This window comes from Andrographis paniculata, unplaced genomic scaffold (genome assembly GCF_009805555.1).
Source record: "Andrographis paniculata isolate CXL003 unplaced genomic scaffold, ASM980555v1 Contig78END, whole genome shotgun sequence".
In the NCBI taxonomy this organism is placed as follows: domain Eukaryota; kingdom Viridiplantae; phylum Streptophyta; class Magnoliopsida; order Lamiales; family Acanthaceae; genus Andrographis; species Andrographis paniculata.
The window spans coordinates 3,670,826-3,698,789 of NW_026137615.1; the positions used below are offsets into that span (position 1 = coordinate 3,670,826).

Sequence of the window (27,964 nt, forward strand, 5' to 3'; positions counted from 1 at the left end):
GTTTCAAATGACATCCAAACAAACATTGCACTATCAATATGATTTTATTTTATTTATGAAAATATTATTTGAAAAGTGAATAAGTTGGTCAATTGTGAAGAGTGAATTGATTGTAGGAATTGGAATGGGACCATCGTCTTGTTGCTCCCGCTGCTTCTGAAACCACCTGAATCTGCCCTTCTAACAATGACCCCTCATTCTCCAGTACACCACTTTGCCCCCTTTTTTATTATTTTATTATTTTTTTTATTTTTATTTCTAATAATATCCACCACCAGTAATTGAGTTAAAAAGAAAAAAATAAAATAAAATGTACATATATATATAGGTTCTATTCAAACAGCATTTTTAAATAATTTGATTTTTTATATGTAGTATAAGAAATTATGTCAAGATATAATAATTTTATTATTAGGGATGCATTTTAATTTTTAAATTTTTAAATTTTAAATTATAATTAATTGAATAATAATTTATCTATTATCTTTTAATGAATCTCATTGTAACAAAGAGTAAAAATGTTATGGGACAGAGATACTGAGAAAGATAATTGAAAAATATGTTTTAAATAATAATAATAATAATAGTAATAACAATTAATTTCCCTGCAGCAAATGACGTGGCAGTAACTTTAACATTAACCGTTGATTTTTTACAGCTCACTTTTCCGGGAAGAGCTCCGCCAGAAACCGCCGCCGGAAAACTTCTCGAACATCTCCCGGTCGAGCTCCACCACCGCCTTATTTTCGTCGTTCACCACTCCGACCGGAGAAATAGCTCCGTTGACGATTCCGATTTCCTTCTCGTCGTAACCGTATTTTCTCGGCAGCAGCCTGCGGCGGCGCTTCCTCCTCAAAGCCTTCCGGAAAATCGCCGCCGGCAGCTTGTACACGGCGAGCACCACGAGATTCAACAGGCTGCAAGGACAGCAACACACCGCCGCGCACTCCGCTGCAGTTCCGCCGGCGACCTCCGCCATCCTCACTTTCCGACCGGTTCTTCCTCGCGAGGAGGAGTAATTCTCGCTCGCCAGCAACGGGAACCGCCGGTCCACTCTCGAAGCCGCCGGATGAAGCACAAATTGCTTCGTCATTCACAAAATCAGACTCCAATTTTCAACGTCGCCGGAAAAATTCCCCCTCGCCTCTGATTAAACTTTTGAAATCGAATCCAAATATCCAATTACTCCGTTAAAACGACGAATAACACAAATTCAAACCTGAATTTAGGAAATTACATCGTCGTGTGGTGGAGCTTCGGCGGCGCTGTCGTCATCGCGGCGGAGGCACGGCGAATGTGCGCCGATCGACGAAATGCGGGAGGATTTAAATGGACGGTCAGATTTAGATCAGCGGTTTGGAGAGAAAGTAGAGAGAAGGATTGAAAACGCGACATAAATAAATAAATAAATAAATATATTATATATATATAATAGCGCTTTCTGTGTAAAACCTTGAATATAAAAACAGCGACATTACTTGCTATTAGTAGTGAGTGAATAATAGTAGTAGGAGAGGCAAAAGCGTGATTTGGTTACGGGAAACACGATTTTAAGCGAAAAAAGGGAAAAGTCGCAATCAGGAGTGATGTGGTGTGGGTTAAAGGACAGTGAGTGGGGTTTGGATTCTCCTGAATACTGTTGGTCTGATTTGACGTCCTAATCGCCTCGTGAGGTTAACTGTAGTCATAAATTTTATTTTTTTTTTATTTTTTACTATAAAATTTATTGTCCACATGTTTTGTATTTTATTTTTAATATTTGTATTAATTTCTTTTTATTTAAATTTTATTTATATAAAAATTTTGAAATTTCTAAACTCCGATTAGATAGAAAAATTGCAAAAAACAAACAAATAAATAAATAATATTTTGTAAAATAAAAATATATTGATTATATATTTTTGAAAATATTAAATTAATGTCACACATGTTTGTTTGTTTTCTGTTTTGATTTAAATTTTTTTATATGTAAAACATAAAAACTATAAAAATAATAAATATGTAATACTTCCCATGTCCCTTTTGAATATTAGTATTATAATGAGTTGTAGTAAAAAAGACGAAAACATTTTTATTAGTATTGTGTAATATAAAAGTAATTACATTTGTGTAATATAGTGTAAGTTGGAAGGGTATTTATTATATTAAGTAGGTAATACAATTACTAAATTATAAAATGATAACCTTATTTTTGGACGGACAAAAATAGAAAATGACAACCTTTCAATGAGACGGAAAGAGTATAATATTTTTTATTTTTTTTAAAAAAGTATATTAGGCATTTTTCCACAAAACAAACAAACTTCTAAAAATGTCTAAACAAGGCTTGTTTTAGATTTTTAAAAAAAATAATAGTATAATGTATGATAAGATAAAATATATTTGAATTAATATATATATATAACAATACTATGATGAATAATATAAATTTTTTTGAAAATATTTATATAAATAAAACCCTAGTATTCAATTTATGAAAAATTCATAATCAATGTATTAATTTCTTAATTTTGTAAATATAATTTTATACAAAAATAAAAATTCTTATTTTTATTTAAAATTATCGGCGTACCCATTTACTTTATTCTTTTTCTTGCCCCACATATAATATTACGATTTTTTATATTATGTATTTTTTTTAAAGAATATGACTACACATTTTAATTATTTTTTAAAATTTTAAATTTTAATGTTAATTTATAATTATTTTTATTATATTGTAAATATTTTTAGTAATATGTTTTTTATTATTTACAAATCACACTCCTATTAAATTTTTGTATCTACAAAAGTCTTGAATTCTGGTATCTACTGACACTATATTTGATATAGAATGAGTATATATATATTTTTTGGCTACATGAAAGATATTAGTTTATCATTTTTTACTATCTAAATATAAGATACTCCCTCCGCCCCTTTTGAAATGAGCTATTTAGGGTTTTGTAGTAGATTAAGAATAATAGTATTTTCTTGGTTATTGAAAATATGTAAGAAATTTTAACATTTTTGTCATTTGACTTTTTATTTAAAGTAATTGCATGTGTAATGGTATGTTTGTAATTTAAGTAAAAATTAATGGTATTTTAATATTAGTTCATGATTACTTTTTCTAAAATTAGAAAATTATACTTTGAAATGAGATAAAAAAAAATATTTTGAATTAAGACGGATGAAGTATATTTGTTCCGTTCAAGTGCAAATTTATTCATTTTGCTATTTTTATCTGTCTAAGTTAAATGTATTTGTTTATTTTTTAGTAAAAATACCCCTCAATTAAATATCAAAAGAACTTTTGCTTTATTGTTCTTATATTTTTAATTCCACTAATGTCAAAATGTCGGGCACGTATATGTCTTCTTTTGAAAAATCTTAGTAAGGACTCCTTTAATTCCTCCTCAACATCGGCAACTTCTTCCTGGATGTAGATATGATGATTTTCACTTTATAATTTTTTATTTTGGGCCGCTTGAGCTTTTTTCACAAGCTGTTCGGCCTTCAAAACTTTAGATGTTAGCCGCCAAAAGTTGTGGTATTTTTTTAGGGCCAATTTCTCACGCAATTAATGTGTAATATTATCTATTTCCATGTTCACTATCTAATTTTCTGGTATGTGAACTTGACATATGCTTTCGAACCTTCTAAAACGCTCTAAGAACTGTTCAATCGATTCCTTACTGTGCTGACGCAAGTTTGTCAGGTCTAATAAGGTCACCTCAGGGACAGTACTGCAGAAACGCTAATGGAAGGTACTTTCCATATCTCCAAGGTGTGGATGAAATTTGAAGACAACAATGTGTACTAAGAAATGGCTGGACCAGTCAGAGATAACGAGAATAGTGGAGCTTCTATCAGTCGTTATTCCCGAATTCTTTTCCACATTGAGTCGTAAATCAACTGACATATTCGATCATGAATTGAGAGTGTTCCCCCAAAAATAGTGAAAATTCAGATATTCGAACGTTGCGCGGTAACAAAGGGTCCAAGGAAATATACCCCAGGAAAGGCTAAAAAAAGAAGCCTGTCCAGCCGATATTATGGATTCTCCGAACTTTTGGACGTTATGGATTCTCCGAACTTCTGGATGTTGAGTGAAGATCCTCCAGACCCAATACCCCTATAAAAAAGGGTGCATGATCGTATTTGAGTTTCTAGAAGGTCGGATCTGCTACAGAGCTGATTGTGAGACCCGCGGTAGGCCAAATCTCCGTTTGGCTAGAGTTGACCATCGGGGCTTTACTCTTTCAGGATGCTGGATGGAAGGCTCATAATCTAATCCGGCCTTCAAGCAGTAGCAAACGCCTTTTCATTTGGAGCGATTTCAGGCGCAGGGCAAGATGACGAATCACCGACTATTTATTTATTTTTGAACATCTTTGAGGTTGTCGGCAGCGGCAATTTTTTTTTCGGAGTTACATGCAAAATCGCGAAATTTTGGAGTCCCACTACGTGTGTCAATTCTGTGTCGTAGAAAAATTACCTCCGACAGCTTAACCGAAAAAGTCTGTTGAAATCGATTTGATCAATAGGATTCTCTGGCCTCTTCAAGAAATGATCCGAGTTATCTCATAATTTTCAAATAAATAAAGTAGCAAGAAGACCGAAATTAATACATGCAATGTTGAAAAAAACTAAAATTAAAATAAAGAAAGACTGAAATTGATATAAAATTTATGATACCCCGGAGTTGGGTCCTTATTTGGCCAAATGGATGAACCGGTATTAGGCCATCTAAAGTTGATTCGAGGTTAAATTGATTGAATAAACTACTCGTGTCAACAAATGTGTACATTCATTCTCGTGAGCCATATTGAAAATTTTTTAGAGTTAAGTATGATTGCTTTACAGTAATTTAAATATGTTGACAAAAATGCATTGAAATGACTCGTATTGACCTGTAAAATCAATTTACAATTTTGACATGCTCAACTTCGCATGGCTTACTGACCGGAGTGTCAGAAAATCCGCAGAATAATACTCCCTCTGTCCCACATAATTTGTTCCTATTTTTTATTTTCGTTTGTCCCACATAACTTGTCCTTTCTATTTTTGAAAATATAATTATGCACTTTAATCGCATTTTAAATTTTAAATTTAATATTTTTTTTATTTTAATTAAACTATTTACTTATTTTAATCTTAATCTATAATTATTTTTACTAAATAATAATTATTTTGTCTAATACACTTTTTAATTACTTACTAATTGTACTTTACCTAAATTCTCGTGTTTACGATAATAGACCCATATTATATGGTACGGAGGGAGGAATGCATTTCCAGAAGAACCTTCCCACTCATTTGCGACCGATCTCCTAGCTGTTACTTGGGCTGGACCGGCAATTGGGCTTTGCTACCTTGATATCCGGATGAACTGGGCCAGCTTTTAGCTCATGTCCACTACCAAATTTGAAGCTATTTATGCTTTAATAGCTTACAACCTACAGGTCTGTATAATTAATTACCAACTTATCCTCAACCCTACTTTTATATACTAAACTGTCGTATACAGAGTATATTATATATTAAATCAAATTCTTTATTTTTTATTTTTTCATTCAAAATTTTATTAATAACTAAAAAAAAAATTCAAACATTCTTTTAACCAAAAAAAAACACACAATCGAACATACTAAAAATCCATGTGTTGATCGACCGTTCAAAACACAAAGGATCTTCCAATCCAATCCAACGGTCCAGATCTACTTAAAAACATTACACACGATTCTCTCTCTCTCTCTCTCTCTCTCTCTCTCCTTATTCTTCTTTGTTCCACTTCTCGCCGGAAAACACCACAGTCAGCGGCTAACGGATTCCTCCACGGCGGCGGCGGTGAAGAAGAAGACTGGCTGCAGGCAGAGGTAGAGGCAGATAAAACAGGCGGCGGAGAGAGACAAAAACAGCAGTCCGTACAGAAATCGGACGCCCATCTTCGTCGGAGATAATTTGCGGCGGCGGCGGCGACAGCTCAGTGTGAAAGGAATCTTTGGAGAGGAGGAATCTGAACATTCCGAATTATAGATGGATATGAATGTGTGTGTGATGAGGGAAATGGAGGATGTATATCGAAATTGGAAGTGGATAAGATATGACTGTGTAATAAAATAATCATATTAATAATACTATTAATTAAAAAATAAATAAATAAATAAATGTGGTTACCAGCTAAGCTATTGCAAGTACGCTATCGTGTCAACTGCACATTCAACGTATGCATGTATAAATTTATTACTATTATATTTTATTTGTTCAGGTAAATAATACTTCGTCCGTTTCAAAACTATAGTCTGAATTGTGTTTGATATAAGATTTAAAAAATATTGATATTATATTAATAACTACGGATAAAAGATTTTTTTGTCCTTGTGAATGTATTAGTGTAAAAAGCAGTAACAATTGTGCAATAATAATGAAAAAGTAAATGGTAGTTTTACAGTGATATGATTATTTATGAAAATGAGACTATTGTTTTGAGACGGACAAAAATGGTAAACAATACTATGTATTGGGATAGTGATAGTATATATTTACTCTGTCATTAAAATTTATATTCACTTTTATTTTTATATTATCGTTAAAAGATATTCTTATTTTTTTTTTAAATAAAAAATTATTAGAATTATGTATTTTTTTAACTATATAAAAAAAATAACTATTATTATTCATTTTTATTAAAATTTGTACTATTCAAATAAACATACATTTGAATGACATAGGGATAGGGAGTACTATATATATACTATGAAGTTAAAAAAGTACTAATACTTTTTTCGTGTAGAGTATATATTTCTTTTTGGAGTTGAATGTATAAAATAATAGTATTTTAATTAAAATAAATAATTAAAATAATGTAAAGATAATTTTATATTTCCTTGTAGATAAAAAAAATAATTATATGATGTAAAATAGATATATTTGTATAAGATAGTGGAATTATAACTACCGAAAAAAAAGAAATGTATACTGAGGCAGATAAAAATATATAAGTCAAAACAGGACTGAGAGATTAATATTTTAATTATAGTGAGTAATTAATATCAATTTTATATTTAAAATGTTATATCAACACATATTTATATCACATCATACAATTATTTCAGTTCAAAATTTTTATTATTCGAATCCTAATTCAAAATAAAAACTCCAAACAAAAACACCCTTTAGAAAACACAGATATTTTGAATTCGGATAAAAAGGTGTGTTTCGTTGAAGGATTCTAAAGGATTTTATTATTTACATAATTTTTTTTTTAAATATTAAATTAAATAATTTTTTTTATTATTTTAAAAATTAATTTTATATTCAAAATATTACATCAATGCTTATTTATATTGCATTATTCAATTATTTAAATTTAAATATTTTTTACTATTTCAATCTCAATATAAAATTGAAAACCTCCAACAAACACGTTATTACACACCCGCAATATTTCTAATATACGAAAGATATGGACAGAATTGCCAAATCCGCGTTTCATTTAGAGATTAGTAATCATTACATAATCGTGACTGATGGGGACACGTGGACGGCGAGAAAGGACGGGTTCATTAATATTCGGTGCCACGTGTATGGACGGCAACTCCGGTGACGATGCCACGAGCTCCGCCTCCGTCCACCGTCACTATCACGTGCCCCAGCCGGTACCGCCTCCTTTCAAATTCCAACACCTCATCGATATTTTTATTTTTATTATTATTCTATTTAAAAAATAAAAAACTGCAGTAACCTCGATTTAACAATTTGTAAATACTTTTGTTTATTATGTACTTATTTATTTAATTATAATTTTAAATTGATTTAAAATAAAATATTATTTTTTTATTAAAAAAAATATAGTATATTGTTAAAATATAGTACTAATATATATATATATATTTAAAATGTGGTTATCTTTTCATGCTCGACATTCGTTATTGCATTCAAATGTCTTATTTTTTTATTACTTTAGTATAAATTTTCTCACATTCTCATTTTTCAACTCCATTACCAAAACTTTTGATGATACATTGAAATCACGACAATAAATCTTGTTCAATGCATCATTGATTGGGCTTGGTCCGGGCCGGGCCGGGCCGGGCCGGGCCATCGCTTCATTGGGATTGAAATATTTGGGCTGCCGCTAATCTAATTCACCATTGATTGGCCCGAATTGGATGCTTGAACTTAATGCTAGTAAAAAAATTGGATTCGACCGAACAGAGTGCTAATCCAATTAAATCAGTATATCATATTGAGATATTTCAAAATTATAGTTTTAATTGGATTGGGTACGAGCTTTAAAAAATACTGATATTATATTGGTAGTTGATAAAAAATATGGATAAATTTTATTTTTTTTGCTCTTGTGAGTGTATTAGTGTAAAAAGTAGTGGCAATTGTGTAATAAAAATGAAAAAGTTGATGTAATTTTATGGTGATATGATTATTTATGAAAATAAGGTTATTCTTTAAGGACGGACAAAAATAATAAATAAGACTATTGTATTGAGACTAAATGAGTATATTTTAATGAATATTTGCAAATAAAACTCTAACTCATTTGATAACAAAAATGAATTTATTTATAAAAAAAAAAAGGAAAATAGTACTCCTTCTGTCCCACATAATTTGTTCATATTTTTTATTTTCGTCTGTCCCACATAACTTGTCATTTCTATTTTTGAAAATATAATTATACACTTTAATTATATTTTAAATTTTATAATTTTTTAATTTTAATTAAACTATTTACTTATATTAATCTTAATTTATAATTATTTTTACTAATATATTTCTTAATTATTTACTAATTATACTTTACCTAAATTTCTGTGTTTACAGTAATACACTCATAGAGTATGGAGTAGGAAGAAACATGTTAAAAAAATAGGTCCAAAAAAGGGTGGTACATATGATGATTAGGATAGATCCAAAACGGTGCCGTATTGTGGAGGTAATAAATGATATAGCAACAACTACTCTTCCCTTGCTTCTCTGCCATAGTTTTCAACTACGCCTTTTTTTTTTTCTTTTTTTTTTTCTATTACAAAAACACCTTATCTATCAACAAATAATTAAATATTTATTTATTAATAAAAAATAAATATCAAAACTAAAAATATATATATCTTTAAACAATAAACGAATTATCTTACAATGAGGAAATAAAGAAAAATTGTTTGAATATTTACGAAAAAATAAAAATTGTATATTAATTAAAAAAAATAATTTAATGGGTATATATGTATATAGGTATATATATTTGGGCTCCAAATAATACGGGCAAGCCAACTCAGTAACAGTTACAAAATAAATTCAAATCAGATAGCAAAATTGACCATACCAGGATAGAGCTGTTAAACGAATCGAGCCGTTCGTGAACTCGGCTCGGTTCGGCTCGGTTAAAGCTCGTTCGCGAACGTTAACGAGTCGCACCAAACAATATAAATAGGCTCGTTTGGTTAACGAACGAGCCCGAACTTTGTTCGCGAACGTTCGTTTAAATAATATATTTATTATAAATATTATATATACATATAAAATTATAATTTATAAATAAATAAAATATTAATTTAAAATGTATAAATAAAATAATTTTAAATTTTCTTTATAATTTATATATAAATTTTAAAAAATAAGACAATCGAGTTCGAACAAACTCGAACGAGCTTAATCGAGCTTAAACGGGCCGAACACGAACACGAGGTCAAACAACAAAAATTCTTAACGAGCCGAGCTCGAACACTACGAATGAGCTCGAAAGCTTAACGAACGAACTCGAGCCTTATTCGTGAACGTTAACGAACACTTAAAATTTGGTTCGGCTCGACTCGGCTCGGATCGTTAACAGCTCTATACCAGGATATCAGGGATCGAAGCAGGAGACGGCAGCCGAAAACCGCTGGACACGGCCGGAAGACGGCGGTCGCCGGAGGGATACAACGTCGATCTGCGTCGGAGGTGTGTGCAGCTGCCATGCGCTGGCGTTGTAGGCAAAAACAATGAGAATTAATTACTATATCTATCCCAAAATAAAAATAGACTTTAATATCATATTTAAATATTTGCGAAAAAGGCCAAATAATGATATGTATAAACAATATACTAGTATAAACAGAAGAAAGAAAGTTTTGGTAGAGAGAGAGGGACAGACAATGTAATAAGTTAGATGAGGGACGATGGGGTTGTGAACTCCTCGTCCGGACACGTGTACGGCTGAGATGTGAGGGCGGAGGACGGTGGTGATTGTCTCGTGGGTGACGTGTCGGGCCTTGGCGAATGACTGACCACTGTGCAATTGCAATTTGATGATGTTCATTTATTACGTATATACACGGACTGACAGCTGACATGTACTAAAACTTCTTATGCATTAAAAATTCCCAATTTTATGGGAGTGTTTATCTAAGATTCTAGGTCGTGTTTGTTTCGGCGTAGTGTTTTGAATAATAATAATAAAAAAGTACTCCGACTATCTTATAAGAAAGATACTATTTTTATTTTTGTTCGTCCCAAAAAAGATATTGTTTTTTAATTTAATAATTGTGTACACCTACTTAACATAATTAAAATGTTTATAGCTTTTAATATATTACACAAACGCCGTTACTTTTTTATTACACAATCTAATAGGGGTAATTTTATCCTTTTCACTATAAACCAATATAATACCCATCTTAAAAAATCAACATGTAAAAATCAAATGTTACTCTTTTTGCGGGACGAATGTAGTAATAAATTTGAATAGTTGTATATTATTGCAATATAAATAAATATTAATGTAATATTTGAAGTTAAAATTAATTTTTAATATAATATATATAAAAAAATATATGAATAATTTAATTTTTTTGGATAAAATCTCCAAATCAAATATATATATATATATATTTATTTTAACGAGGGTATACAATAAAATTATTATCATTATAATAACATAACATAATTAGGAGTTTGTTTAATTTTGGTTTGAAATTAAAATCAATCTTATTTAATTTGTATGATAAATAACTATATTTTTTTCTTTCCTTAAATAGGTATATGCTTTTTTTATTTTTATGGAGATTATGAAATAATTATATTTAAATGATAATTATTAGTACTTTTGTGTGTAAAGATAATTTTGTCCTCAATTTAGCAAAGGGTTACAGAATCAACAATGTGTTTGATTTTTTAAGTCAGCATATGTAACATATACAAATATTGTGTGTAATAAATATATCTATTGTTCGTTCATAATTACAAACGTATATTTTATAAAAGTAACTAATATGCTAAAATTCACTGTTACATATGTTGTGTAAAATTATATTATATATTGTTAGTTTATGTTTTATATTTATATTATATTCCCTCCGTTCCAAAAGAAGTGTCTTATTGAGAGTTGGCACAAAAATTAAAGAATAATAGTATTTAATTGAAAGTGAGTATAGAGTATAATGTAAATGACTGAAATTCCCTTGCTTTTTGAAGGATTTTAAAAAGTATGTTAGAATAATAATTAGGGGTAGTATGTAAAAATATGAATAATTTTGTTATAAAGTGGAGACCACAACTACTAAATAAGGAAACAAGACAATTGTTTTGGAACGGACGAAAATGGAAAAATAAGACAAATCTTTTGGGATGGAGGGAGTAGTAATATAAATGATATGCTGCATATAGTAATTATTTGTTGATTGTTAGCCCATTTGATGCTGTAATGATGCTATTTTTAAATTTAACATTGTAGCAACAACATTTAATTTAATATAGTGATATTAACGTAAATAAATATAAAATTAATATATTTATAATATATGGTATTATTAAATTTCTATAAGAGAAATGTATATACATGGTTATAAAGCAAATATAAATAGCAAAATGTAAATGGGACAAAAAGAAAGTTCATTAAAAGTAAAAATTAATAAAAATATATATTTTAATTAAAAGTTAAATTTAAATTAAAATCAAACTGACTATATAAAAAAGATCCGTTCCAATGAGGTCTTCAAAGCTGACACTTGTTTTTCCAGTTCTTACATAACACAAAGTCCTGGGACTGAAGATCCAGAATGGAATCCACACAGTTCAAACATCCCTCGGGACTAAAGATCCAGGGTTCTCGTATAAAGTAGACGATTTCCGCGGTCTCTATATGGGCATTTACGTAATTTCACTTGCCTCTCTCAGTTCCCCTTTATAAAGGGAAAGTTTCATTTACGGTTGATATCAGTTTTTTGGCAGATTAGCGGTGAGTACAAACTTTTTGTTCCTTTTTCGCTTTTTTGAGTTCTTCGCTATTGCAGATTTTGGTAATATTTTCAATTCTCTGATTTCAATTTGTGTAATGTATGTTTCGGATTCAGATTTTGGTAAGAAAAAAAGTGTAGAGTATGAGTAATTCGACGAGCAGTGGTCTGATTCGGACAAAATCGGAGCAGTTGGTAGAAGCAATGTCAGCGGCGATGAAGTCTCCCACGGAGGCGGCGGCCGCCGGCGTTGAGAGCATCGTCAACTTGTCGAGGAACTCGAGCCGCCGGCTTCTGTCGGCGGCGGCTTCGCCGGGGAGGAGCGGCGCCAGGAGCAATACTCATATTCGGAAATCGAGGAGCGCGCAGATGAAATTCGATCTGGATGACGTAAGCAGCGGCGCGGCTCTGAGCCGAGCCTCCAGCGCCAGCTTAGGCTTCTCGTTCCCCTTCACCGGCTTCACCCTCCCGCCGGACGACGTAGCCGACTCCAAGCCGTTCAGCGACGATGACGACAACAGTAAGTTCTACAAAATTTTGTTTCGATTTTGGTTGTTTAGTAACCTTTTATTTTATTTTATTTTATTTTTATTTTTACTATTACATCGTAGACCTATTTAAAATAGTTTATTTCTATAAATTTTTCTAAAAAATAAATTTATATTAATTATATATATTTTATTTATTTATATTATATAAAATTTTAGAATTTATTTAATTTCGATTTAAAATTGGATTTTTGATTATAATTTTATTTTATATAGTATTTTTATAGTTTCGATTACATTTAAAATACAAACCAAACACGTTTATGTTTTGAAGATTACAAAATGATATTCATATATAAATAATAATATTGATTTTCGTCTATCATCAATTTATCAATTTCCATTGGGTATCATTATTTTTAACAATTAAAATATTTTATATATTCTTTTAAAATTTATATATTTTTTTTAAATATAATAATTAATATTTAAAAATTAACATGTTAAAAATAAATGAATAAATTGACGTAATAAACAAAAAGTCAAAAATATTTTTAGGGTGTGTTTGTTTGAGAGATTTGTTTGAATTTCTACTATTCATCTTATTTTTTTCCTCAAAAATATCAAATCGAACACTTATTTTTTATTTTTTATATTATACTAAAAATCAATTTTACATTCAAAATATCACATCAACACCTATTTATATCACATCATATAACTATTCAAATTCAAAATTTTTATTATTCAAATCCCAACTCAAAATCCAAACCCTCAAACAAACGCACCCAAAGAAGACAATATTTATAGGAGGAAAAAAAAAGCACAATTTTAGATGTTAAAAAAATATATTTTTATTAAAATATAATTTTTAAAATATTTAAATATATATTTTAAAGTATTAATTAAATAGACAATTATTTTTAATCTAATTTCCAAGTTAAAATGCAGCAGGTAACCCATTGTGTGCTTTAAAATTTCCACCAAATTGATGTTCAATTTAAACATAGAATTCTTAGATACATGCACCAATTTATTGCGTTTTAATTATATACATCTTTCTTAATTATGTCTCCCTTTCACTAATTAATTTCTTAATGATGTCTCCATTTCACTAATTAATTATAACTCCAATAAAAATAAATAATCACATATCTCGGTCGTATATAACTTTAGGGAAAAAGTCATTTATAGTCTCAGTATAATTTATCATTTTTTGTCCCAATATAACTAAAATTTATCATTTTTTGTCTCAATATAAATTTTTTATCAATTTTAGTCTCAATATAATCAAAATTATCATTTTTTGTTATAATATAATCAAACCTTATCGTTTTTAGTCCCACTGTCAACAAACCAACGGAAAATGCTAACGTGGACCTGCAAGATTGTGCAATTTTCACATCAGCGTTTTCCGTCGGGACAAAAAATGATGAGTTTTTATTATATTTAGACTAAAATTGATAAAATTTTTATATTGAGACAAAAAAATGATGAGTTTTGGTTATATTAAGACAAAAAATAATGAGTTTTTGTTATATTGAGACCAAAATTGATAAAATTTTTATATTGGAAATAAAAATGATTTTTTCCCATAACTTTATCATTAAATTCATATATATATATATATATATATAAAGTGCAATAATTGGAAATGAAATTGAATTTGTTGGTAACATGCATGAAAAGGCTGCTTTTCGTTTTTTGGGTGTCGTTTTCTGGCAGTTCGTTCATATGTTAAAAGCAGGAGGCAGTTCCTTCCTTCCAGATTATGTCCTAAAAGCTTAAAAATTCCTCACCAACACACATGCATGAATCTCTCTCTATATTATTATTATTATTATTATATGAAAATTCGCAGTCGGTATCATTTGGGTGCGCATGGTAAATTTTTGATCAAACTTAATAGTATGCAAATTAGATCGAATAAGACAAGCCACACTAGGCGAATATGTGTAGCAGACGAAGCCCGGAGACATCAGGGTTTGAATTTATTATTATTAAAATATTATTTATATATAATATGATTGCGGATCCTATGCAAATTCGGTCAAATCAATATGACTGTTGATTTGAATAAGGATGTTAAATTTTTGATGATTAAAATGAATTAATACGCAAAATATGGACTATCAGTATATAAGTTTAATTAGTACTTTTTTGGTTCACTTTTAAGGATTACGGTATTTTTATTTTTGTCTATTCAATTTAATTGTTTTATATATATATATATATATAGTAACTGTGGACATAATATTAATTAATACTTCTTCATCCTAACAAAGTATTCATTTTTTTATCTTAGTCCGTCTCATAACAAAGTATCAATTTCCTTTTTTATTAACTGTACTATCTACTAATATTACAAATACCCTTACAACTTACATTATATTACACAAATGCCATTACCTTTATATCATTTCTACTTTATTCCTAATATATTTCAATATAATACTAATATTTCTAAAACTACGTGCAAAAAATAAATTGATATTTAATTGCGGGACATAAGGAGTAATTTTTTTACAATCATTTACTATCTTACAATCATTTTTATTATATATATATATTTAAAAATAAGGATAATTTGGATATCTATCATTACTATTAAAATTCTAGTATTTTTTAATTGAGTGTAAAGTAAAGAATGAATGTAAATATTATAGTCGAACAAACGGAGTATATCATAAGTTGCAAATGTTATAATATGTTGTTATTTTATATTTTACAGGTGTGTTATATTAACATATAATCTGTATTAAAATCAATAGTATGATATATTACAGACTACTATTATATGATTTCAATCTACATACTATATCATATCATATTAATATATATATATATATTGTCGAATTATACTTTATACATTGTTTATTTTTATTTTATATATTTAGAGTATGATGTTAATTAATTTCAATCAGCACTGTAATGAATGTTTTTGTTACGATACAGACGAAGACCTCGAAGGAGGAGGAGTCAGAGAAAAGAAGAAACTCCAAACAGAACCAACTCTCCCAATCTACCTCAAGGTAAGTTATACGAATACTTTTCGTTCTACGAAATTAATCACATTTTATTTATTTAAGATTTGTTCTTTTATTATTATTTTTTTCGGTTTGATTTTTAATATATATAATATATTATATTTTATTATTTTACAAAATATTAGTATTCAATATAAAATGTTATGTCTTATATTGTTCCACAAAAAATGGTCTGGTGATATAGGGATGCACTCGATAGGTTCAGACTCCGATGCTTTTAGGTCTTGTCACTTAAAGATTAGCAGCTGAATATCCACACATTATTAAAAAGAAAAGAAAAAAAAAAAACCTTATTTATTTTTAGCATGCAAAAGTCACGAACTTTTGTTTAGATATAAATGATGATAATAAGTGTTAAGTGGTTTTGGATTGATTTGAAAATAGAAAAAGAATTAAATAAAAAATATAAATTATTTTATTTTATAACACATCATATTTAAATTATTATTCAAATAAAAAAAAATCAAAACTAAAACTAAATAACATAAATAAAAAAAAATCACTAATTAAATATACAAATATTTATTCGTTGAAACATCTCTTATGTGATTCATCCTCTCATTTTTATAAATCATTTTATCAATATATTTAAATCATCATTTTGTTTTATAAATCATTTTGCAAATATTGTGTTTCTTTTGAATAGCTTAATCTAACACTCATATGCATAATTTCTCTCATTGAACATTTCAACGTAATAATCAATTCTTATTTTCTATTGAATTTTTTATTTTTTTTCTTTACAATTCTATTATTTACTATCATTTATCTACTATCTCATTCTCTGCATCCTTAATCTTTTTTCACATTTTTTCACATTCTAACAGTCTTTAATTACAAAATTTGTTTACCCAGTTCACAGATGTAACATACAAGGTTGTCCTAAAAGGCATGACATCCACCGTCGAAAAAGACATATTAAAGGGCATCTCCGGCTGCGTCGACCCCAGCGAGGTTTTAGCGCTAATGGGGCCATCCGGCAGCGGCAAGACAACTCTCTTAAGCCTACTCGGAGGGCGCGCAAAAGAGCCTCCTCACGGTGGCTCCATAACGTACAACGATCAACGCTATTCCAAGTCGCTAAAATGCCGGTGAGATAGATATATATATATATAACGGTCATCAAAATTACGGTATCATTACAGGGTTCCTTATCGGGACATATATCATCGAATTCATTATAGGATAGGATTCGTGACTCAAGACGATGTTCTCTTCCCTCACCTCACCGTGAGGGAAACGTTGACATACGCCGCTCGATTGCGCCTTCCGAAGACGTTGACCAAAGTCGAGAAGGAACAACGAGCTAAGGACATTATATACGAGCTCGGCCTCGAGAGGTTAGTTTTATTACAAACAACGGTATAGGACTTCGTAAAATCTAAGGGGGCGTTTGGTACAGACAATAAAATTGAGTAAAAAATAGAATTAATTCTCTTGTTTGATAAAATAAAAAATTCAGTTGAGAAATATAAAACAAAAAATGCAGCAATATGAATGAATCAAATAAAAATAAATGATTGATCGAAAAAAAGAAAAAGATTTTTAATGAATGAGAATTCATATAAATATTTTTGGTGACTTTTTTTTAAAAAAAATTATAAATTATATACAATGTTTTTAAGATTGTATTTTAGTACAATTTCTTAAAAAATCGTAAAAATTAAATACTTTAACAATAAATTAAATTTGATTTTTGTAAAATTGAAATAATATAGTTTTAAAAAAATAATAATAATTAAATAGTACAAAAAGATAAACAAAATAAAAAATATACTGCAATATTATTTTTTTCAATTCTACATATGAGAGAGAAATAAAAATGATTTATTTCTCAAATTTTATTTCTCTACTCAAACAAACAAACAAATAAGAGAAATGAGACAATTATTTCTATTTCTGCCTCGTTTCTCTATACTAAACACATCCTAAGGGTTGTGTTTGTTTGTGAGTTTGAATTTTTTAGTTTGGATTTTTGAATAGTAAATAATTGAATTTGAATAGTTGTTTGATGTGATATAAATAGATGTTGATGTGATATTTGAATGTAAAATAAATTTGTAGTATAATATAAAAACAAAAAATAATTGTTTGATTTGATATTTTGAAAAGAAAAAAAAGGAATGTGAATAGCAAACAATTGTGATAAAACATACAAAAGAAAACAATCTAAGTTATATTTCGAAATTTTCTTACATATCATTGTTAGAAATTGAATTTATGTTTGTAAAATTATATATTATCATTCAGATCTATATTCACTCTTCTTTATATCTTATCATAAAAAAAAATATCCTAAGTTTTCTCTTTAGTAAAACATTTACATCAAAATATGTGACCAAAAAGTTTGAGTAGAGATTTAAATGGCAGATGAAGTATATATGTTGTATGTAAATGAACTTTCGTCGTCGTGTATTTTTAGGTGCCAAGACACGATGATCGGTGGATCGTTTGTAAGGGGAGTTTCAGGCGGGGAGAGGAAGCGTGTGTGTATCGGTAACGAGATTATCGTAAATCCTTCCCTATTGTTCCTCGACGAGCCAACTTCCGGCCTCGACTCCACCACGGCCTTAAGGATCGTAGAAACATTGCACAACATAGCCGAGGTACATACATTCGAACTATAATACTTATGTGTCGAAATCAAGTATGAGTTAGAAAGTAAGCATGGAGCTGTTAACGAGTTGAGCCGAACAAAATTTTAAGTGTTAATGTTTGTTTGTTAACGTTCGCGAACAAGACTCATGTTTGTTCGTTAAGCTTTCGAGCTCGTTCGCAGTGCTCGAACTCGGCTTGATAAGAATATTTATAGTTTGAGCTCGTGTTTGGCACGATTAATCTCGTTCGAGCTCGTTTGTATCATTTTTTTTAATTTATATATAAATTAAAAAGAAAATTCTGAATAATATAAATTAAAAAGAAAATATAAAATTATTTTATTTATTTATTTTAAGTTGAAATTTTAACTTATTTATTTATAAAATATAATTTTATATGTATATATAATATTTATAATAAATATATTATTTTAACGAACAATTGCGAACAAAGTTCAGGCTCGTTCGTTAATTAATTGAGCCTGTTTATATTGTACCGCTCCGCTCGTTAACTTTCCTGAACGAACTTTAACCATACCGAATTCATGAACGACTCGGTTCATTTAATAGTTCTAAGCAAACGACATACCACTACAAAAAAAAATAATATATTTGTAACGGAATTCCGTCCCTAAAGTTCACGTAGCTAACGTAATTCCGTTCCTAATTTCGTCTCTAATGTCATTAGTAACGAAAAAGTAGATTTAGAGACAAAAAAAAATTTGTTACAAAAATGATTTTTTCTTGTAGTGTACAATCGGAACATGCACTAAATCGACGCTCTACATGTCGCAAAGATGTGTAATAAAACTGTGTAACGCACACGCATATATGTATATATACAGGCGGGGAAAACGGTGATAACGACGATTCACCAGCCGTCGAGTCGACTATTCCTCAAGTTCAACAAGCTCATTCTTCTCGGAAAAGGGAGTTTGCTTTACTTCGGAAAAGCATCGGAAGCGATGGGTTATTTCTCGTCGATCGGATGCTCGCCGCTCATCGCCATGAACCCTGCGGAATTCATGCTCGACTTAGCAAACGGAAATGTAATCGACATCTCCGTCCCGTCCGAATGGATGGATCGAGTCCAAACCGGGAACCCCGAAGCTCGAACCAAGGATGGAAAACCGGCTCCGGCGGTGGTGCACGAGGTAATTAATTAATTAATCACTCTAAGACGAATCGATTTGATCGATCGTATATTAATGTTATTCGCGATTTTTATCGATCATCGAGAGGTAATTAAATCTTAAATGCCGTAGTATTTGGTCGAGGCATATGAGACGAAGGTCGCCGAGGCGGAGAAGAAGAAATTAATGGCGCCAATCCCCATCGACGACGAGCTTAAAGTGCGTAGCAAGACGAGAGAATGGGGAGCCAGTTGGGGGAACCAATATTCGATACTATTTTGTCGAGGCCTCAAGGAGCGTCGACACGACTATTTTAGTTGGTTGAGGATCACGCAAGTCGTCGCGACCGCGACAGTTTTGGGGATGCTTTGGTGGCAATCCGGTAGCGACGATCCAAGCAAACTTCAAGACCAGGTTGGTTGACTATATAATAATTAATATTCACTCAGTCCGGTTACAGATGATTTTTTTTTAATGTTTGTTTTTTTAGTAGATTTTTTTATTTTAAATATATTTAATAAATATAAATTAATTTAATTAAATTTCTAACTTTGTGCAAATAGGTTTGACTCAAAACTCTATCTTCTTAATAAATAAATATCTTTATCTATATTTAAAACTCTATATTTTTTTTACTTGTGCCATTTAATTTGTTCACTCTTTCTATTTTAATCGGTCTCATATAATTTGTCATTTTTTTTATAGAAATATAATTATACAGTTTAATTGCATTTTAAAATTATAATTTATATTTTTTTTATTTTAATTAAAAAATTTAGTCATCTTAATTTTATTTATAATTATTTTTATTAATATACTTTTTAATTATTTACTAATTACACAATATCTAAAACTTCGTAACTAAGCTTAAATGAGACGAATTAGTTGGGACGAAGAGTATAAAATTAGTTTTAAATTAATTATAAATAAATATATATTTTTTTATTTATTTGTATTATATAAAATTTTATTATCAAGAAATATATTTTATTAGGATATTAACTGTGTCGCTAACTAAACTAGTCATAATCATATACGAGATGAAGAGAGTAATATTTATCTCTTTAAACTTAAACTTTTAGATGAAATGATCATTTAATATTGAAGATGCGTATCAAAACATATGAATCATCGCGCCTGTTTTAACCTAATCTATTGCATAATTAACGTCTCGATTCTTTTAGGCCGGGTTGTTGTTCTTCATATCGGTGTTTTGGGGATTCTTCCCGGTGTTCACGGCGATCTTCACATTTCCTCAAGAGCGTGCGATGCTTAATAAGGAGCGCGCGGCCGATATGTACAGATTAAGTGCTTATTTCATGGCTCGAACGACGAGTGATCTCCCGCTCGACCTCATCTTGCCGGTGATATTTCTTCTCGTCGTCTACTTCATGGCGGGGCTAAGGATGGATACCGCGGCATTTTTCCTTACAATATCGATTGTTTTTCTTTGCATTATTGCTGCTCAGGTAATAATACTACCTCATCTATAGATATACATACATATATATGTATATGTTTATCGATTGCGCGAAAGTGACGGCAGGGATTGGGGCTCGTCATTGGGGCGACGCTCATGGATTTGAAGAAGGCGACGACTCTTGCTTCGGTTACGGTTATGACATTTATGCTCGCCGGCGGATACTTCGTGAAGGTAACTATGCAGGAATTGCTAGAGTTGTTGTTCGAGTCGAGTCTATTATTTCATTTTCTAAGTCGACTAAACGAGGCCATGCGTTCAAACTCAAGCTTTGATCTTTGATTTTTTATTTTAAAATCGAAATTCTATCTATGATTTTAAAATCTAAGTGTATGTGTTTGTAGGATGTGCCGGTGTTCATCTCGTGGCTTCGGTACCTCTCGTACAACTACCACACGTACAAGCTTCTCTTGAAGGTGCAGTACGGGCACTTAAGCCACACGATACACGGTGTGAGGGTCGGGGACGGGTACAAAGAAGCCGGCGTGCTCGGGGCTATGGTTGTCGGGTATAGGCTCGTCGCGTACCTATCGTTGCGCCGGATGAAGTTGCACCCGGGGGCTTAAGGGGGAGCTCCAAAAGCTTAAGGCTATGCCAACAATGGAGTTTGAGACTTATCAAATTTGTTTTGTTTTTGTTTTTGATTTTTTTTTCCCCTCTAAAGTGAGGTTGTTTTAGAGTGTCACATTTTTGCATGATAAATGAAAATCATGTTATCATATATAGGGTAATATTGCATCATATACTTTCGTATTTTATATAAAATATTATGTATTTTATTTATTGCATAATGTACCAATTTTATCGCTGTAAAATATAATTTACCCTTTTATTATAGGTTAGAGGCTTCTGTATAGATGTAAAGTTTTTATTTTATTTGCATTATTCAGAGTGATAAATAGGTAAATTACACAAACAAACTTTACATACAAGGCTATTACACATGAGCTTAAGTGTCATGATTTTTATTTTATGCTACAGGCATGTTTTCAAATTTTACTTTTTTTTTCCCAATTTTATATAGATTTTATTTTATTTTTGTTAAATTTAATTCGTGACTCAATTCGACTCATTAAATATTTTTTATATCTTATTTTATTTATATTTACAATCAATTACACTACACAACTTTAAACGAGCCAAACCAAGTCGAATTCACTACCGTAAGTTTAGAGATGAACAAAAACACATTCATAAATATCAATGGGGGATTTTCTAATATGCAGCTGCACTCAAATCATACATACATCATAGATATATATATATGTATGTATGTATATGCATATTATATCTATAATTTTTCTAAAAATGAATGAGGATCTTCTCATCTCAATAAAATGAAATGAATTTACCAGACCAGACCAAACCAAACCCAATCCAATCCAGCAAATAAACAAAACATTCAAAGAAAATGACAAAACACATTCCAACACATAAAAATACATACATACATACATACATACATACATAAATGCATACATACCTCATGACCCATGTGTAACGGATCGGTTGGTTCCTCCTCGACTCATTTTTCTCGGTCCGGGACACATGGATGGAGGATTCATGGATGCTGCAACCACACTTCACAACAGATTATACGAGATGAGATGATCGATCACAGAGACACACACACACACACACGGAGGCAGCCATTGGGCATCCCGAGTTTTTCACATGTTCAATGCGGATATAGATACCGATCTCCACTGCCCTACTCGGGAGCTTCGGTCTAATAGCAACAGCAGCCCTTCCTTCTCCGGGGACAACCCAAAACTGTGCCTAAAACACATCGTCAATTAGAAAGAAAGCTATAGCTACTACTTTTACCTCGAAAAATGGAAAAGAACATTGTGCAAGGCGACGAGCATTTAGTGAAGAAATGAAGGAAGCTTGACTGGGATAATAGTAGAAATGAGGAGAGTGACAATAAAAAAAATTAAAAAAAATAAAAAATTCTGATTTGAATTTTGCTTTAACTTTGATTATCTATTTATTAAAGTTGTAGCGATCTAATTGTTTTTTTCGGATATAACTATATATTAATTGTTTTGAAGGCCAAATTGCCCATAACACCTCTGTCGTGTCGCTTAGAAATTCAGCGTAAATTCTTCGTATTCTTTAAAAATTGCGTAACGTCCCCTTATATTTTAAAAAACGTTGCATGAAACCCCTTGCCATGCAAAAAATATAAATGAAAAATCATCTCATCACGGCAAAAAATATAAAATGAGATTCCATGCAACGCTTTTTAAAATGTAAGGGGACGCCGTATAATTTTTAAAATACAGGAGGATTTAAGCTAACTTTTGAAACTACAGGGGTTACGGACAATTTTGTTTTATTTTGAATGATAATTATGAGATTAGTTTATAGATTTTTCTGATGCATTTTTATTATAAATGTGTATATCTTATAAATTTATAGTCATTCTTATAGGGATACTTTTAAGTTCTTAAATAGCGATCATCCTGCTATCTGCTATCATTATTTGATATAGCATTTTGAAGGTTGACCGCTGTGTAACATTATCTGAAATTCAAAACTACGGGTTCTTTTCATTGAGAATGTGTCTAATACCATCAAAGTGTGTTGTGTGTGAGGAATGTATATACATACCTGCATCGGCGTGCTCGTCTTCTCCAGAAAATAAATGACATGATCGACTGCAAGAGGAGGAGGAGCCATGTTAATATGAATCAGGATGATCGAGAGGTGGAAAATCACAAGAAGCGAGCGCAATCGAAGAACACATACAAAAGGTCATCATAGGAGCATTACAAGAACTCTAAACCTTGCCGGAGTTCGCTAAATTTAGGTTTGTTCACTTATGTTTTCAACAAAATTCTTCGAAATATCATATTCAACGGCTAATAAGATATTGAGAGCAAAGGCATTTGTTGCAAACCTTGAATGCGGACACGAATGAGAACCTCCTAACGCCCGACTGCTTCTCCACAGGATTGGCCTTCGACGTCGACATTTCTTTGCACAAGTTTTGAGCAATCTCCTTCAACAACACCAACTGTGCTTTATCAGTGCCGACAGAAACAATCGCCTGCCTCATCGATTCTCTATCCGCTTCCAGAGCGCGAAGCCTGGCGTAGAGCTTCTGAATTTCGAGGTCTCTCATGTCCGAATGGATTAGGGATTCTCTCGGAGTAGTCGTATCCATGGCGCCGTGAACAGAAGCTCTTTGATGAATAGAATCTATAGTGTAAACTCTGTCGCACATTTCGTCGCCATATTCAGATGCATTGTCGGCCTTCCTTAAATTCGAGCTCATGTCCATATGAGAGTACACTTTCTTGATGGTGGCACCAAACTTCGGAGACTCTGTCGCATAATCAAAGTCGATTCCTTTGAACGGAGAATACATGCTGTCGGTTGAAACCTTCCTGAGATGCCGAGGACGCCTTGGAGATTGGCCTGCGATTACATTTTCGAACACAATCTTGGCACTGTCAGGTTGAATGGTCCTCGGACTCTGCTCGAGCTGATTGATTCGGAACTCCAAATCCTTCAATTGATCACGAGAATACGGCGTATCCCCAAATGCAGACCTCTCGATTTCGGTGAGATCATCGTCGTCGTGGTAGATGTGGGATTCGTTTATCTTGCACTTGAGCTGTGGATAGAATTCGAAGCTGGGAATTTCGAACTGGCCTTCAAGATTCTCTGCAATGCTGTTGTTCCTGTTCATAAGGCTCTCGCCGTTAGCCGAATTGGCTTCGTCGGCCTCGGCATCTGATAATCCGAAACTCATCAGTCTGTGCTTGTATGCTTGGACCTCACAGTTGAGTGCTTCAATGGCGTGCTCCCTCTTGTACAGAAACTCCTCTAAATCCAACATCTCCTGCTCATCATGTGCCATTTTCTCCTCTGCAAATCGCTGAAACTGCCTCAGCTCCATCTCTATCTCTGCCCTCTCCTTCTGCAGCTTGAGTATCATAGACATGGCCTCGTTTGCAGCTGAGGAAGATGCATTCCTTTCCTGTTCTAAATCAGAGATGAGATCCTGTATCGTCTGCTGCTGTCGGCCAACAGCCTCCCTGAGTGCCTTGCATTCATTTTCGATCTCAACACGGGCGTTTTGAGGAATGGCGGATTGATGCTGCTCCTCTAATTCCACGTGCTTGCGCTTGAAGGATTGAAGATTCGTCCCCGAAAGCGACCTGCTCATCGTCGTTGATGAACAGCTGCAGGCGCAGTCGCAGCATTTGGATTCGGAATTGGAATTGGAATGGCTCTTCAATAGAGGCGATTTGCAGCTCTCCATGGATGTAGATCGTGCGCATCAATCAGATTTCAAATCCAATCATGAAATTGCTCCGCCAACAAGTATGTAAAAATGTTCTTCGATTAGATTCAGAAATCGAAATCCATTTCAAATCCAATCATGAAATTGCTCCTCCAACAAGTACGTAAAATGTTCGATTAGATTCAGAAATCAAAATCCCCAACACCTCCGCCTCTAATGCATTCGTTTTCCTCACTCAATTCCTCAAACTCAACCACAATTTTTGATAAGAAAAACAAATAAAACAACGGTTCAGGTCAAGTTTCTCGTCGCCAGAAATTTCCTACAAAATACACCAATATAAACAAACAACCGCATCCAAATCAAACGAAACTCCTCACAACATCATCGTTCAGGCATCAATTCAAACAATGGATAGATACATACATAGATATACATTTCAAACCGGAATTTAAAAGATTACCTGGTATTAATTCCCATGGGGAATGCCTTCCCCCCTCGTGAATCGAAATCAAAATACTCTCGGAAATTCCAGGCGTCGTCGTCGTCGTAATTCTGCTCCCAACCAGAACCAAAAGTAAAAATGAAAATTGGAAAGTGGAGATTGAGGAGGGGAAAGGAAATGCAGCTGGAAGAGGTGAACGGAGAGGATTTGAAACCCTAATTGCAGTTTGGTGTCGTTTATCTTTGCCTGCAATAATAATAATAATAATAATAATTCATTGGCTTCCTGTGCTGTATATTTCATTGATGGCATGGCAGTTGTTTAGGAGAGAACGGAGAAATGGAAGAAGATGCCCCAGGGTATTTTTGGAATTTCATGTCACCTCTTCCCTTTCCTTACCGTGGGCGCGACTGTAGCAGATCCCGCATCCTCGAGACTCGGAAGTTATTTGGATTTTTTTTTTTTTTTTTTATAATTTTTTAATTTGTGTTCAAACCAATCACATTTGATTTTTTTTATATTAATACTCTATCCATTCATCCATCCACAAACTAATGTACTATTTTTTTTATTTGGGATGTGTAATAACTATTGTCCTATTATTTTTTTAAACACAATTTTTATTTTTTACCTTTCATTTATTTATTACTTTCAATCTCTACCTTATCATAAAAAATAAATTTGCCAATTCATATCAAAAAGATAATTACCTAAAAAATTGTGCAAATAAACTTTAGGACAATTATAAATGGACGGAATATTATTTTTCATCGATTTAATAATAATAATTTATCTTTTTAATAAATTATTATTTAAATTAAAATTCTAATAAAAATTCATTTAAAAATAATTTCGAGTGTGTTCTTTTCAAGGTTTTCAATCAATTTTTACTATTTATAAAAAAAAATTCCAAAAATATTAAATCACACACCTATTTTTATTTTTCATATTATATTAAAAATTAATTTTATATCTCAATTATACAGCTATTTTAACTCAAAATGTTTACTATTCCAATTTCAAATCAAAATTCAAACCTCCAAACAAACACCTCCTTCAAATATCTTCGGATTTATTTAGATCAAGAGTGAAATGTGAAATAACATTTTAGTAAATATAAGTAAATGTGAGGTAAATTGTTAATTGAACTAAGATTAGTAGACAATATATGTAAAATAGCTAATTTAGGTAGGGCAATATAAAATACAGATAATAAAATATTAATATAATACAAATATAACATATAAATACGATAAAATATAAAAATAATTAACATAACACTATTATTGACTTCAACATATGAGATGTACTCATAAAGCATATTTTAAAATATATTGTGTGCTTAAAAACTATGTACAATTACCATATGCTATTTGTTTATTATCATTATTATTATTATTACATGTTATTAATCCTAAACAACATTGTAACTATACCATGATGAAATAAATAAACACTACAAAAAAAATAGTATATTAGTAACGAAATTTCGTTCTTAAAGTGTGTAGTTAACGCAATTCCCTCTCTAATGTCTTTAGTAACGGAAAAAGAGGATTTAGAGACAAAAAAAAAAAAAAAAAACTTTGTTACAAAATTGATATTTTTTTGTAGTGAAATAAATAAGGATATAGTATTTGTTATGAATTGGAACATAGATTATAAATGTTTTTTACCATATAATTCACTTATAAATTTATATATATATATTTATTTTTTCTGATGACGTAGGAACCCGCAGGGCAAGTCACACTAGGCAAATCATACGTGGCAAGTGACCTGAAGCGCCACACCACCAGGCCGTCCCTTACGGGACTATAAATTTATATTTTTATCACTCATAATTGTATAGTTTTGAATTGATGATACTAAAAAATTATTGAGCATTTGATGAAAAAATATATATATAATAAAAAAAACAAAATATTTAATGTAATATTTTATAAAATACTATTAATAATATTAAAATTTTAAAAATTATAAATATGTTTACTCAACAAATTTTTTTAATAAAAATCTTCAATAAAAATTTAATAAAATATAAAATATGTGCACACATCCATTTAATCATAAGCTGCTATCCATTTAATCATAAGTTGCTTTTAGCAAAAAAGCAGGGTAAGCAACAACTATTGACCTTAATTAAGAGATGATCCATATTTAAAAATATTATCTTATTATTATTATTATTATTATTATTATCATTATTATTATTATTATTATTATTAAATTTTAAACTTAAATTATAAATTTTAGTTTAGATTTATTACTTATGAGTTATCCAATTTAATTTTTATATTAAAA

General features: G+C 30.9%; 3 protein-coding genes across 3 annotated transcripts; 1 reads left to right on the plus strand and 2 right to left on the minus strand.

Moving 5' to 3' along the window:
• Window positions 1–573: 573 nt before the first annotated feature.
• On the minus strand, window positions 574–1,420 carry LOC127239905 (uncharacterized). Its single transcript, XM_051258278.1, has one exon. The coding sequence runs from the start codon at window positions 1,091–1,093 to the stop codon at window positions 653–655; it is 441 nt and encodes a 146-aa protein (XP_051114235.1). The 5' UTR covers window positions 1,094–1,420; the 3' UTR covers window positions 574–652.
• Window positions 1,421–12,083: 10,663 nt separating this feature from the next.
• Window positions 12,084–21,797, plus strand: LOC127239981 (ABC transporter G family member 22-like). Its single transcript, XM_051258387.1, has 11 exons — window positions 12,084–12,217; window positions 12,333–12,735; window positions 15,659–15,735; window positions 16,606–16,841; window positions 16,935–17,090; window positions 18,173–18,356; window positions 19,193–19,501; window positions 19,613–19,894; window positions 20,665–20,949; window positions 21,027–21,134; window positions 21,305–21,797. Exons 2-11 carry the CDS (start codon window positions 12,360–12,362, stop codon window positions 21,524–21,526), a joined length of 2,235 nt encoding a protein of 744 aa, XP_051114344.1. The 5' UTR covers window positions 12,084–12,217; window positions 12,333–12,359; the 3' UTR covers window positions 21,527–21,797.
• A 390-nt stretch (window positions 21,798–22,187) lies between these two features.
• On the minus strand, window positions 22,188–25,898 carry LOC127239877 (myosin-binding protein 7-like). The gene is made up of 4 exons (XM_051258232.1): window positions 25,682–25,898; window positions 23,866–25,540; window positions 23,577–23,623; window positions 22,188–22,739 (listed from the first exon to the last, which is right to left on the minus strand). Exons 2-4 carry the CDS (start codon window positions 25,234–25,236, stop codon window positions 22,631–22,633), a joined length of 1,527 nt encoding a protein of 508 aa, XP_051114189.1. The 5' UTR covers window positions 25,237–25,540; window positions 25,682–25,898; the 3' UTR covers window positions 22,188–22,630.
• Window positions 25,899–27,964: the final 2,066 nt, after the last annotated feature.

Bases quoted from the DNA above. Each gene is read 5' to 3' on its own strand.
- LOC127239905 (XM_051258278.1), bottom strand. From the start codon at position 1,093: ATGACGAAGCAATTTGTGCTTCATCCGGCGGCTTCGAGAGTGGACCGG.
- LOC127239981 (XM_051258387.1), top strand. From the start codon at position 12,360: ATGAGTAATTCGACGAGCAGTGGTCTGATTCGGACAAAATCGGAGCAG. The intron at 17,091-18,172 runs GTTAGTTTTATT...GTGTATTTTTAG, and splicing joins TACGAGCTCGGCCTCGAGAG to GTGCCAAGACACGATGATCG. The intron at 18,357-19,192 runs GTACATACATTC...GTATATATACAG, and splicing joins CATTGCACAACATAGCCGAG to GCGGGGAAAACGGTGATAAC.
- LOC127239877 (XM_051258232.1), bottom strand. From the start codon at position 25,236: ATGGAGAGCTGCAAATCGCCTCTATTGAAGAGCCATTCCAATTCCAAT. The intron at 23,624-23,865 runs GTTTGCAACAAA...CTCCTCTTGCAG, and splicing joins CATTCGTGTCCGCATTCAAG to TCGATCATGTCATTTATTTT. The intron at 22,740-23,576 runs GTATGTATATAC...GATGTGTTTTAG, and splicing joins AGACGAGCACGCCGATGCAG to GCACAGTTTTGGGTTGTCCC.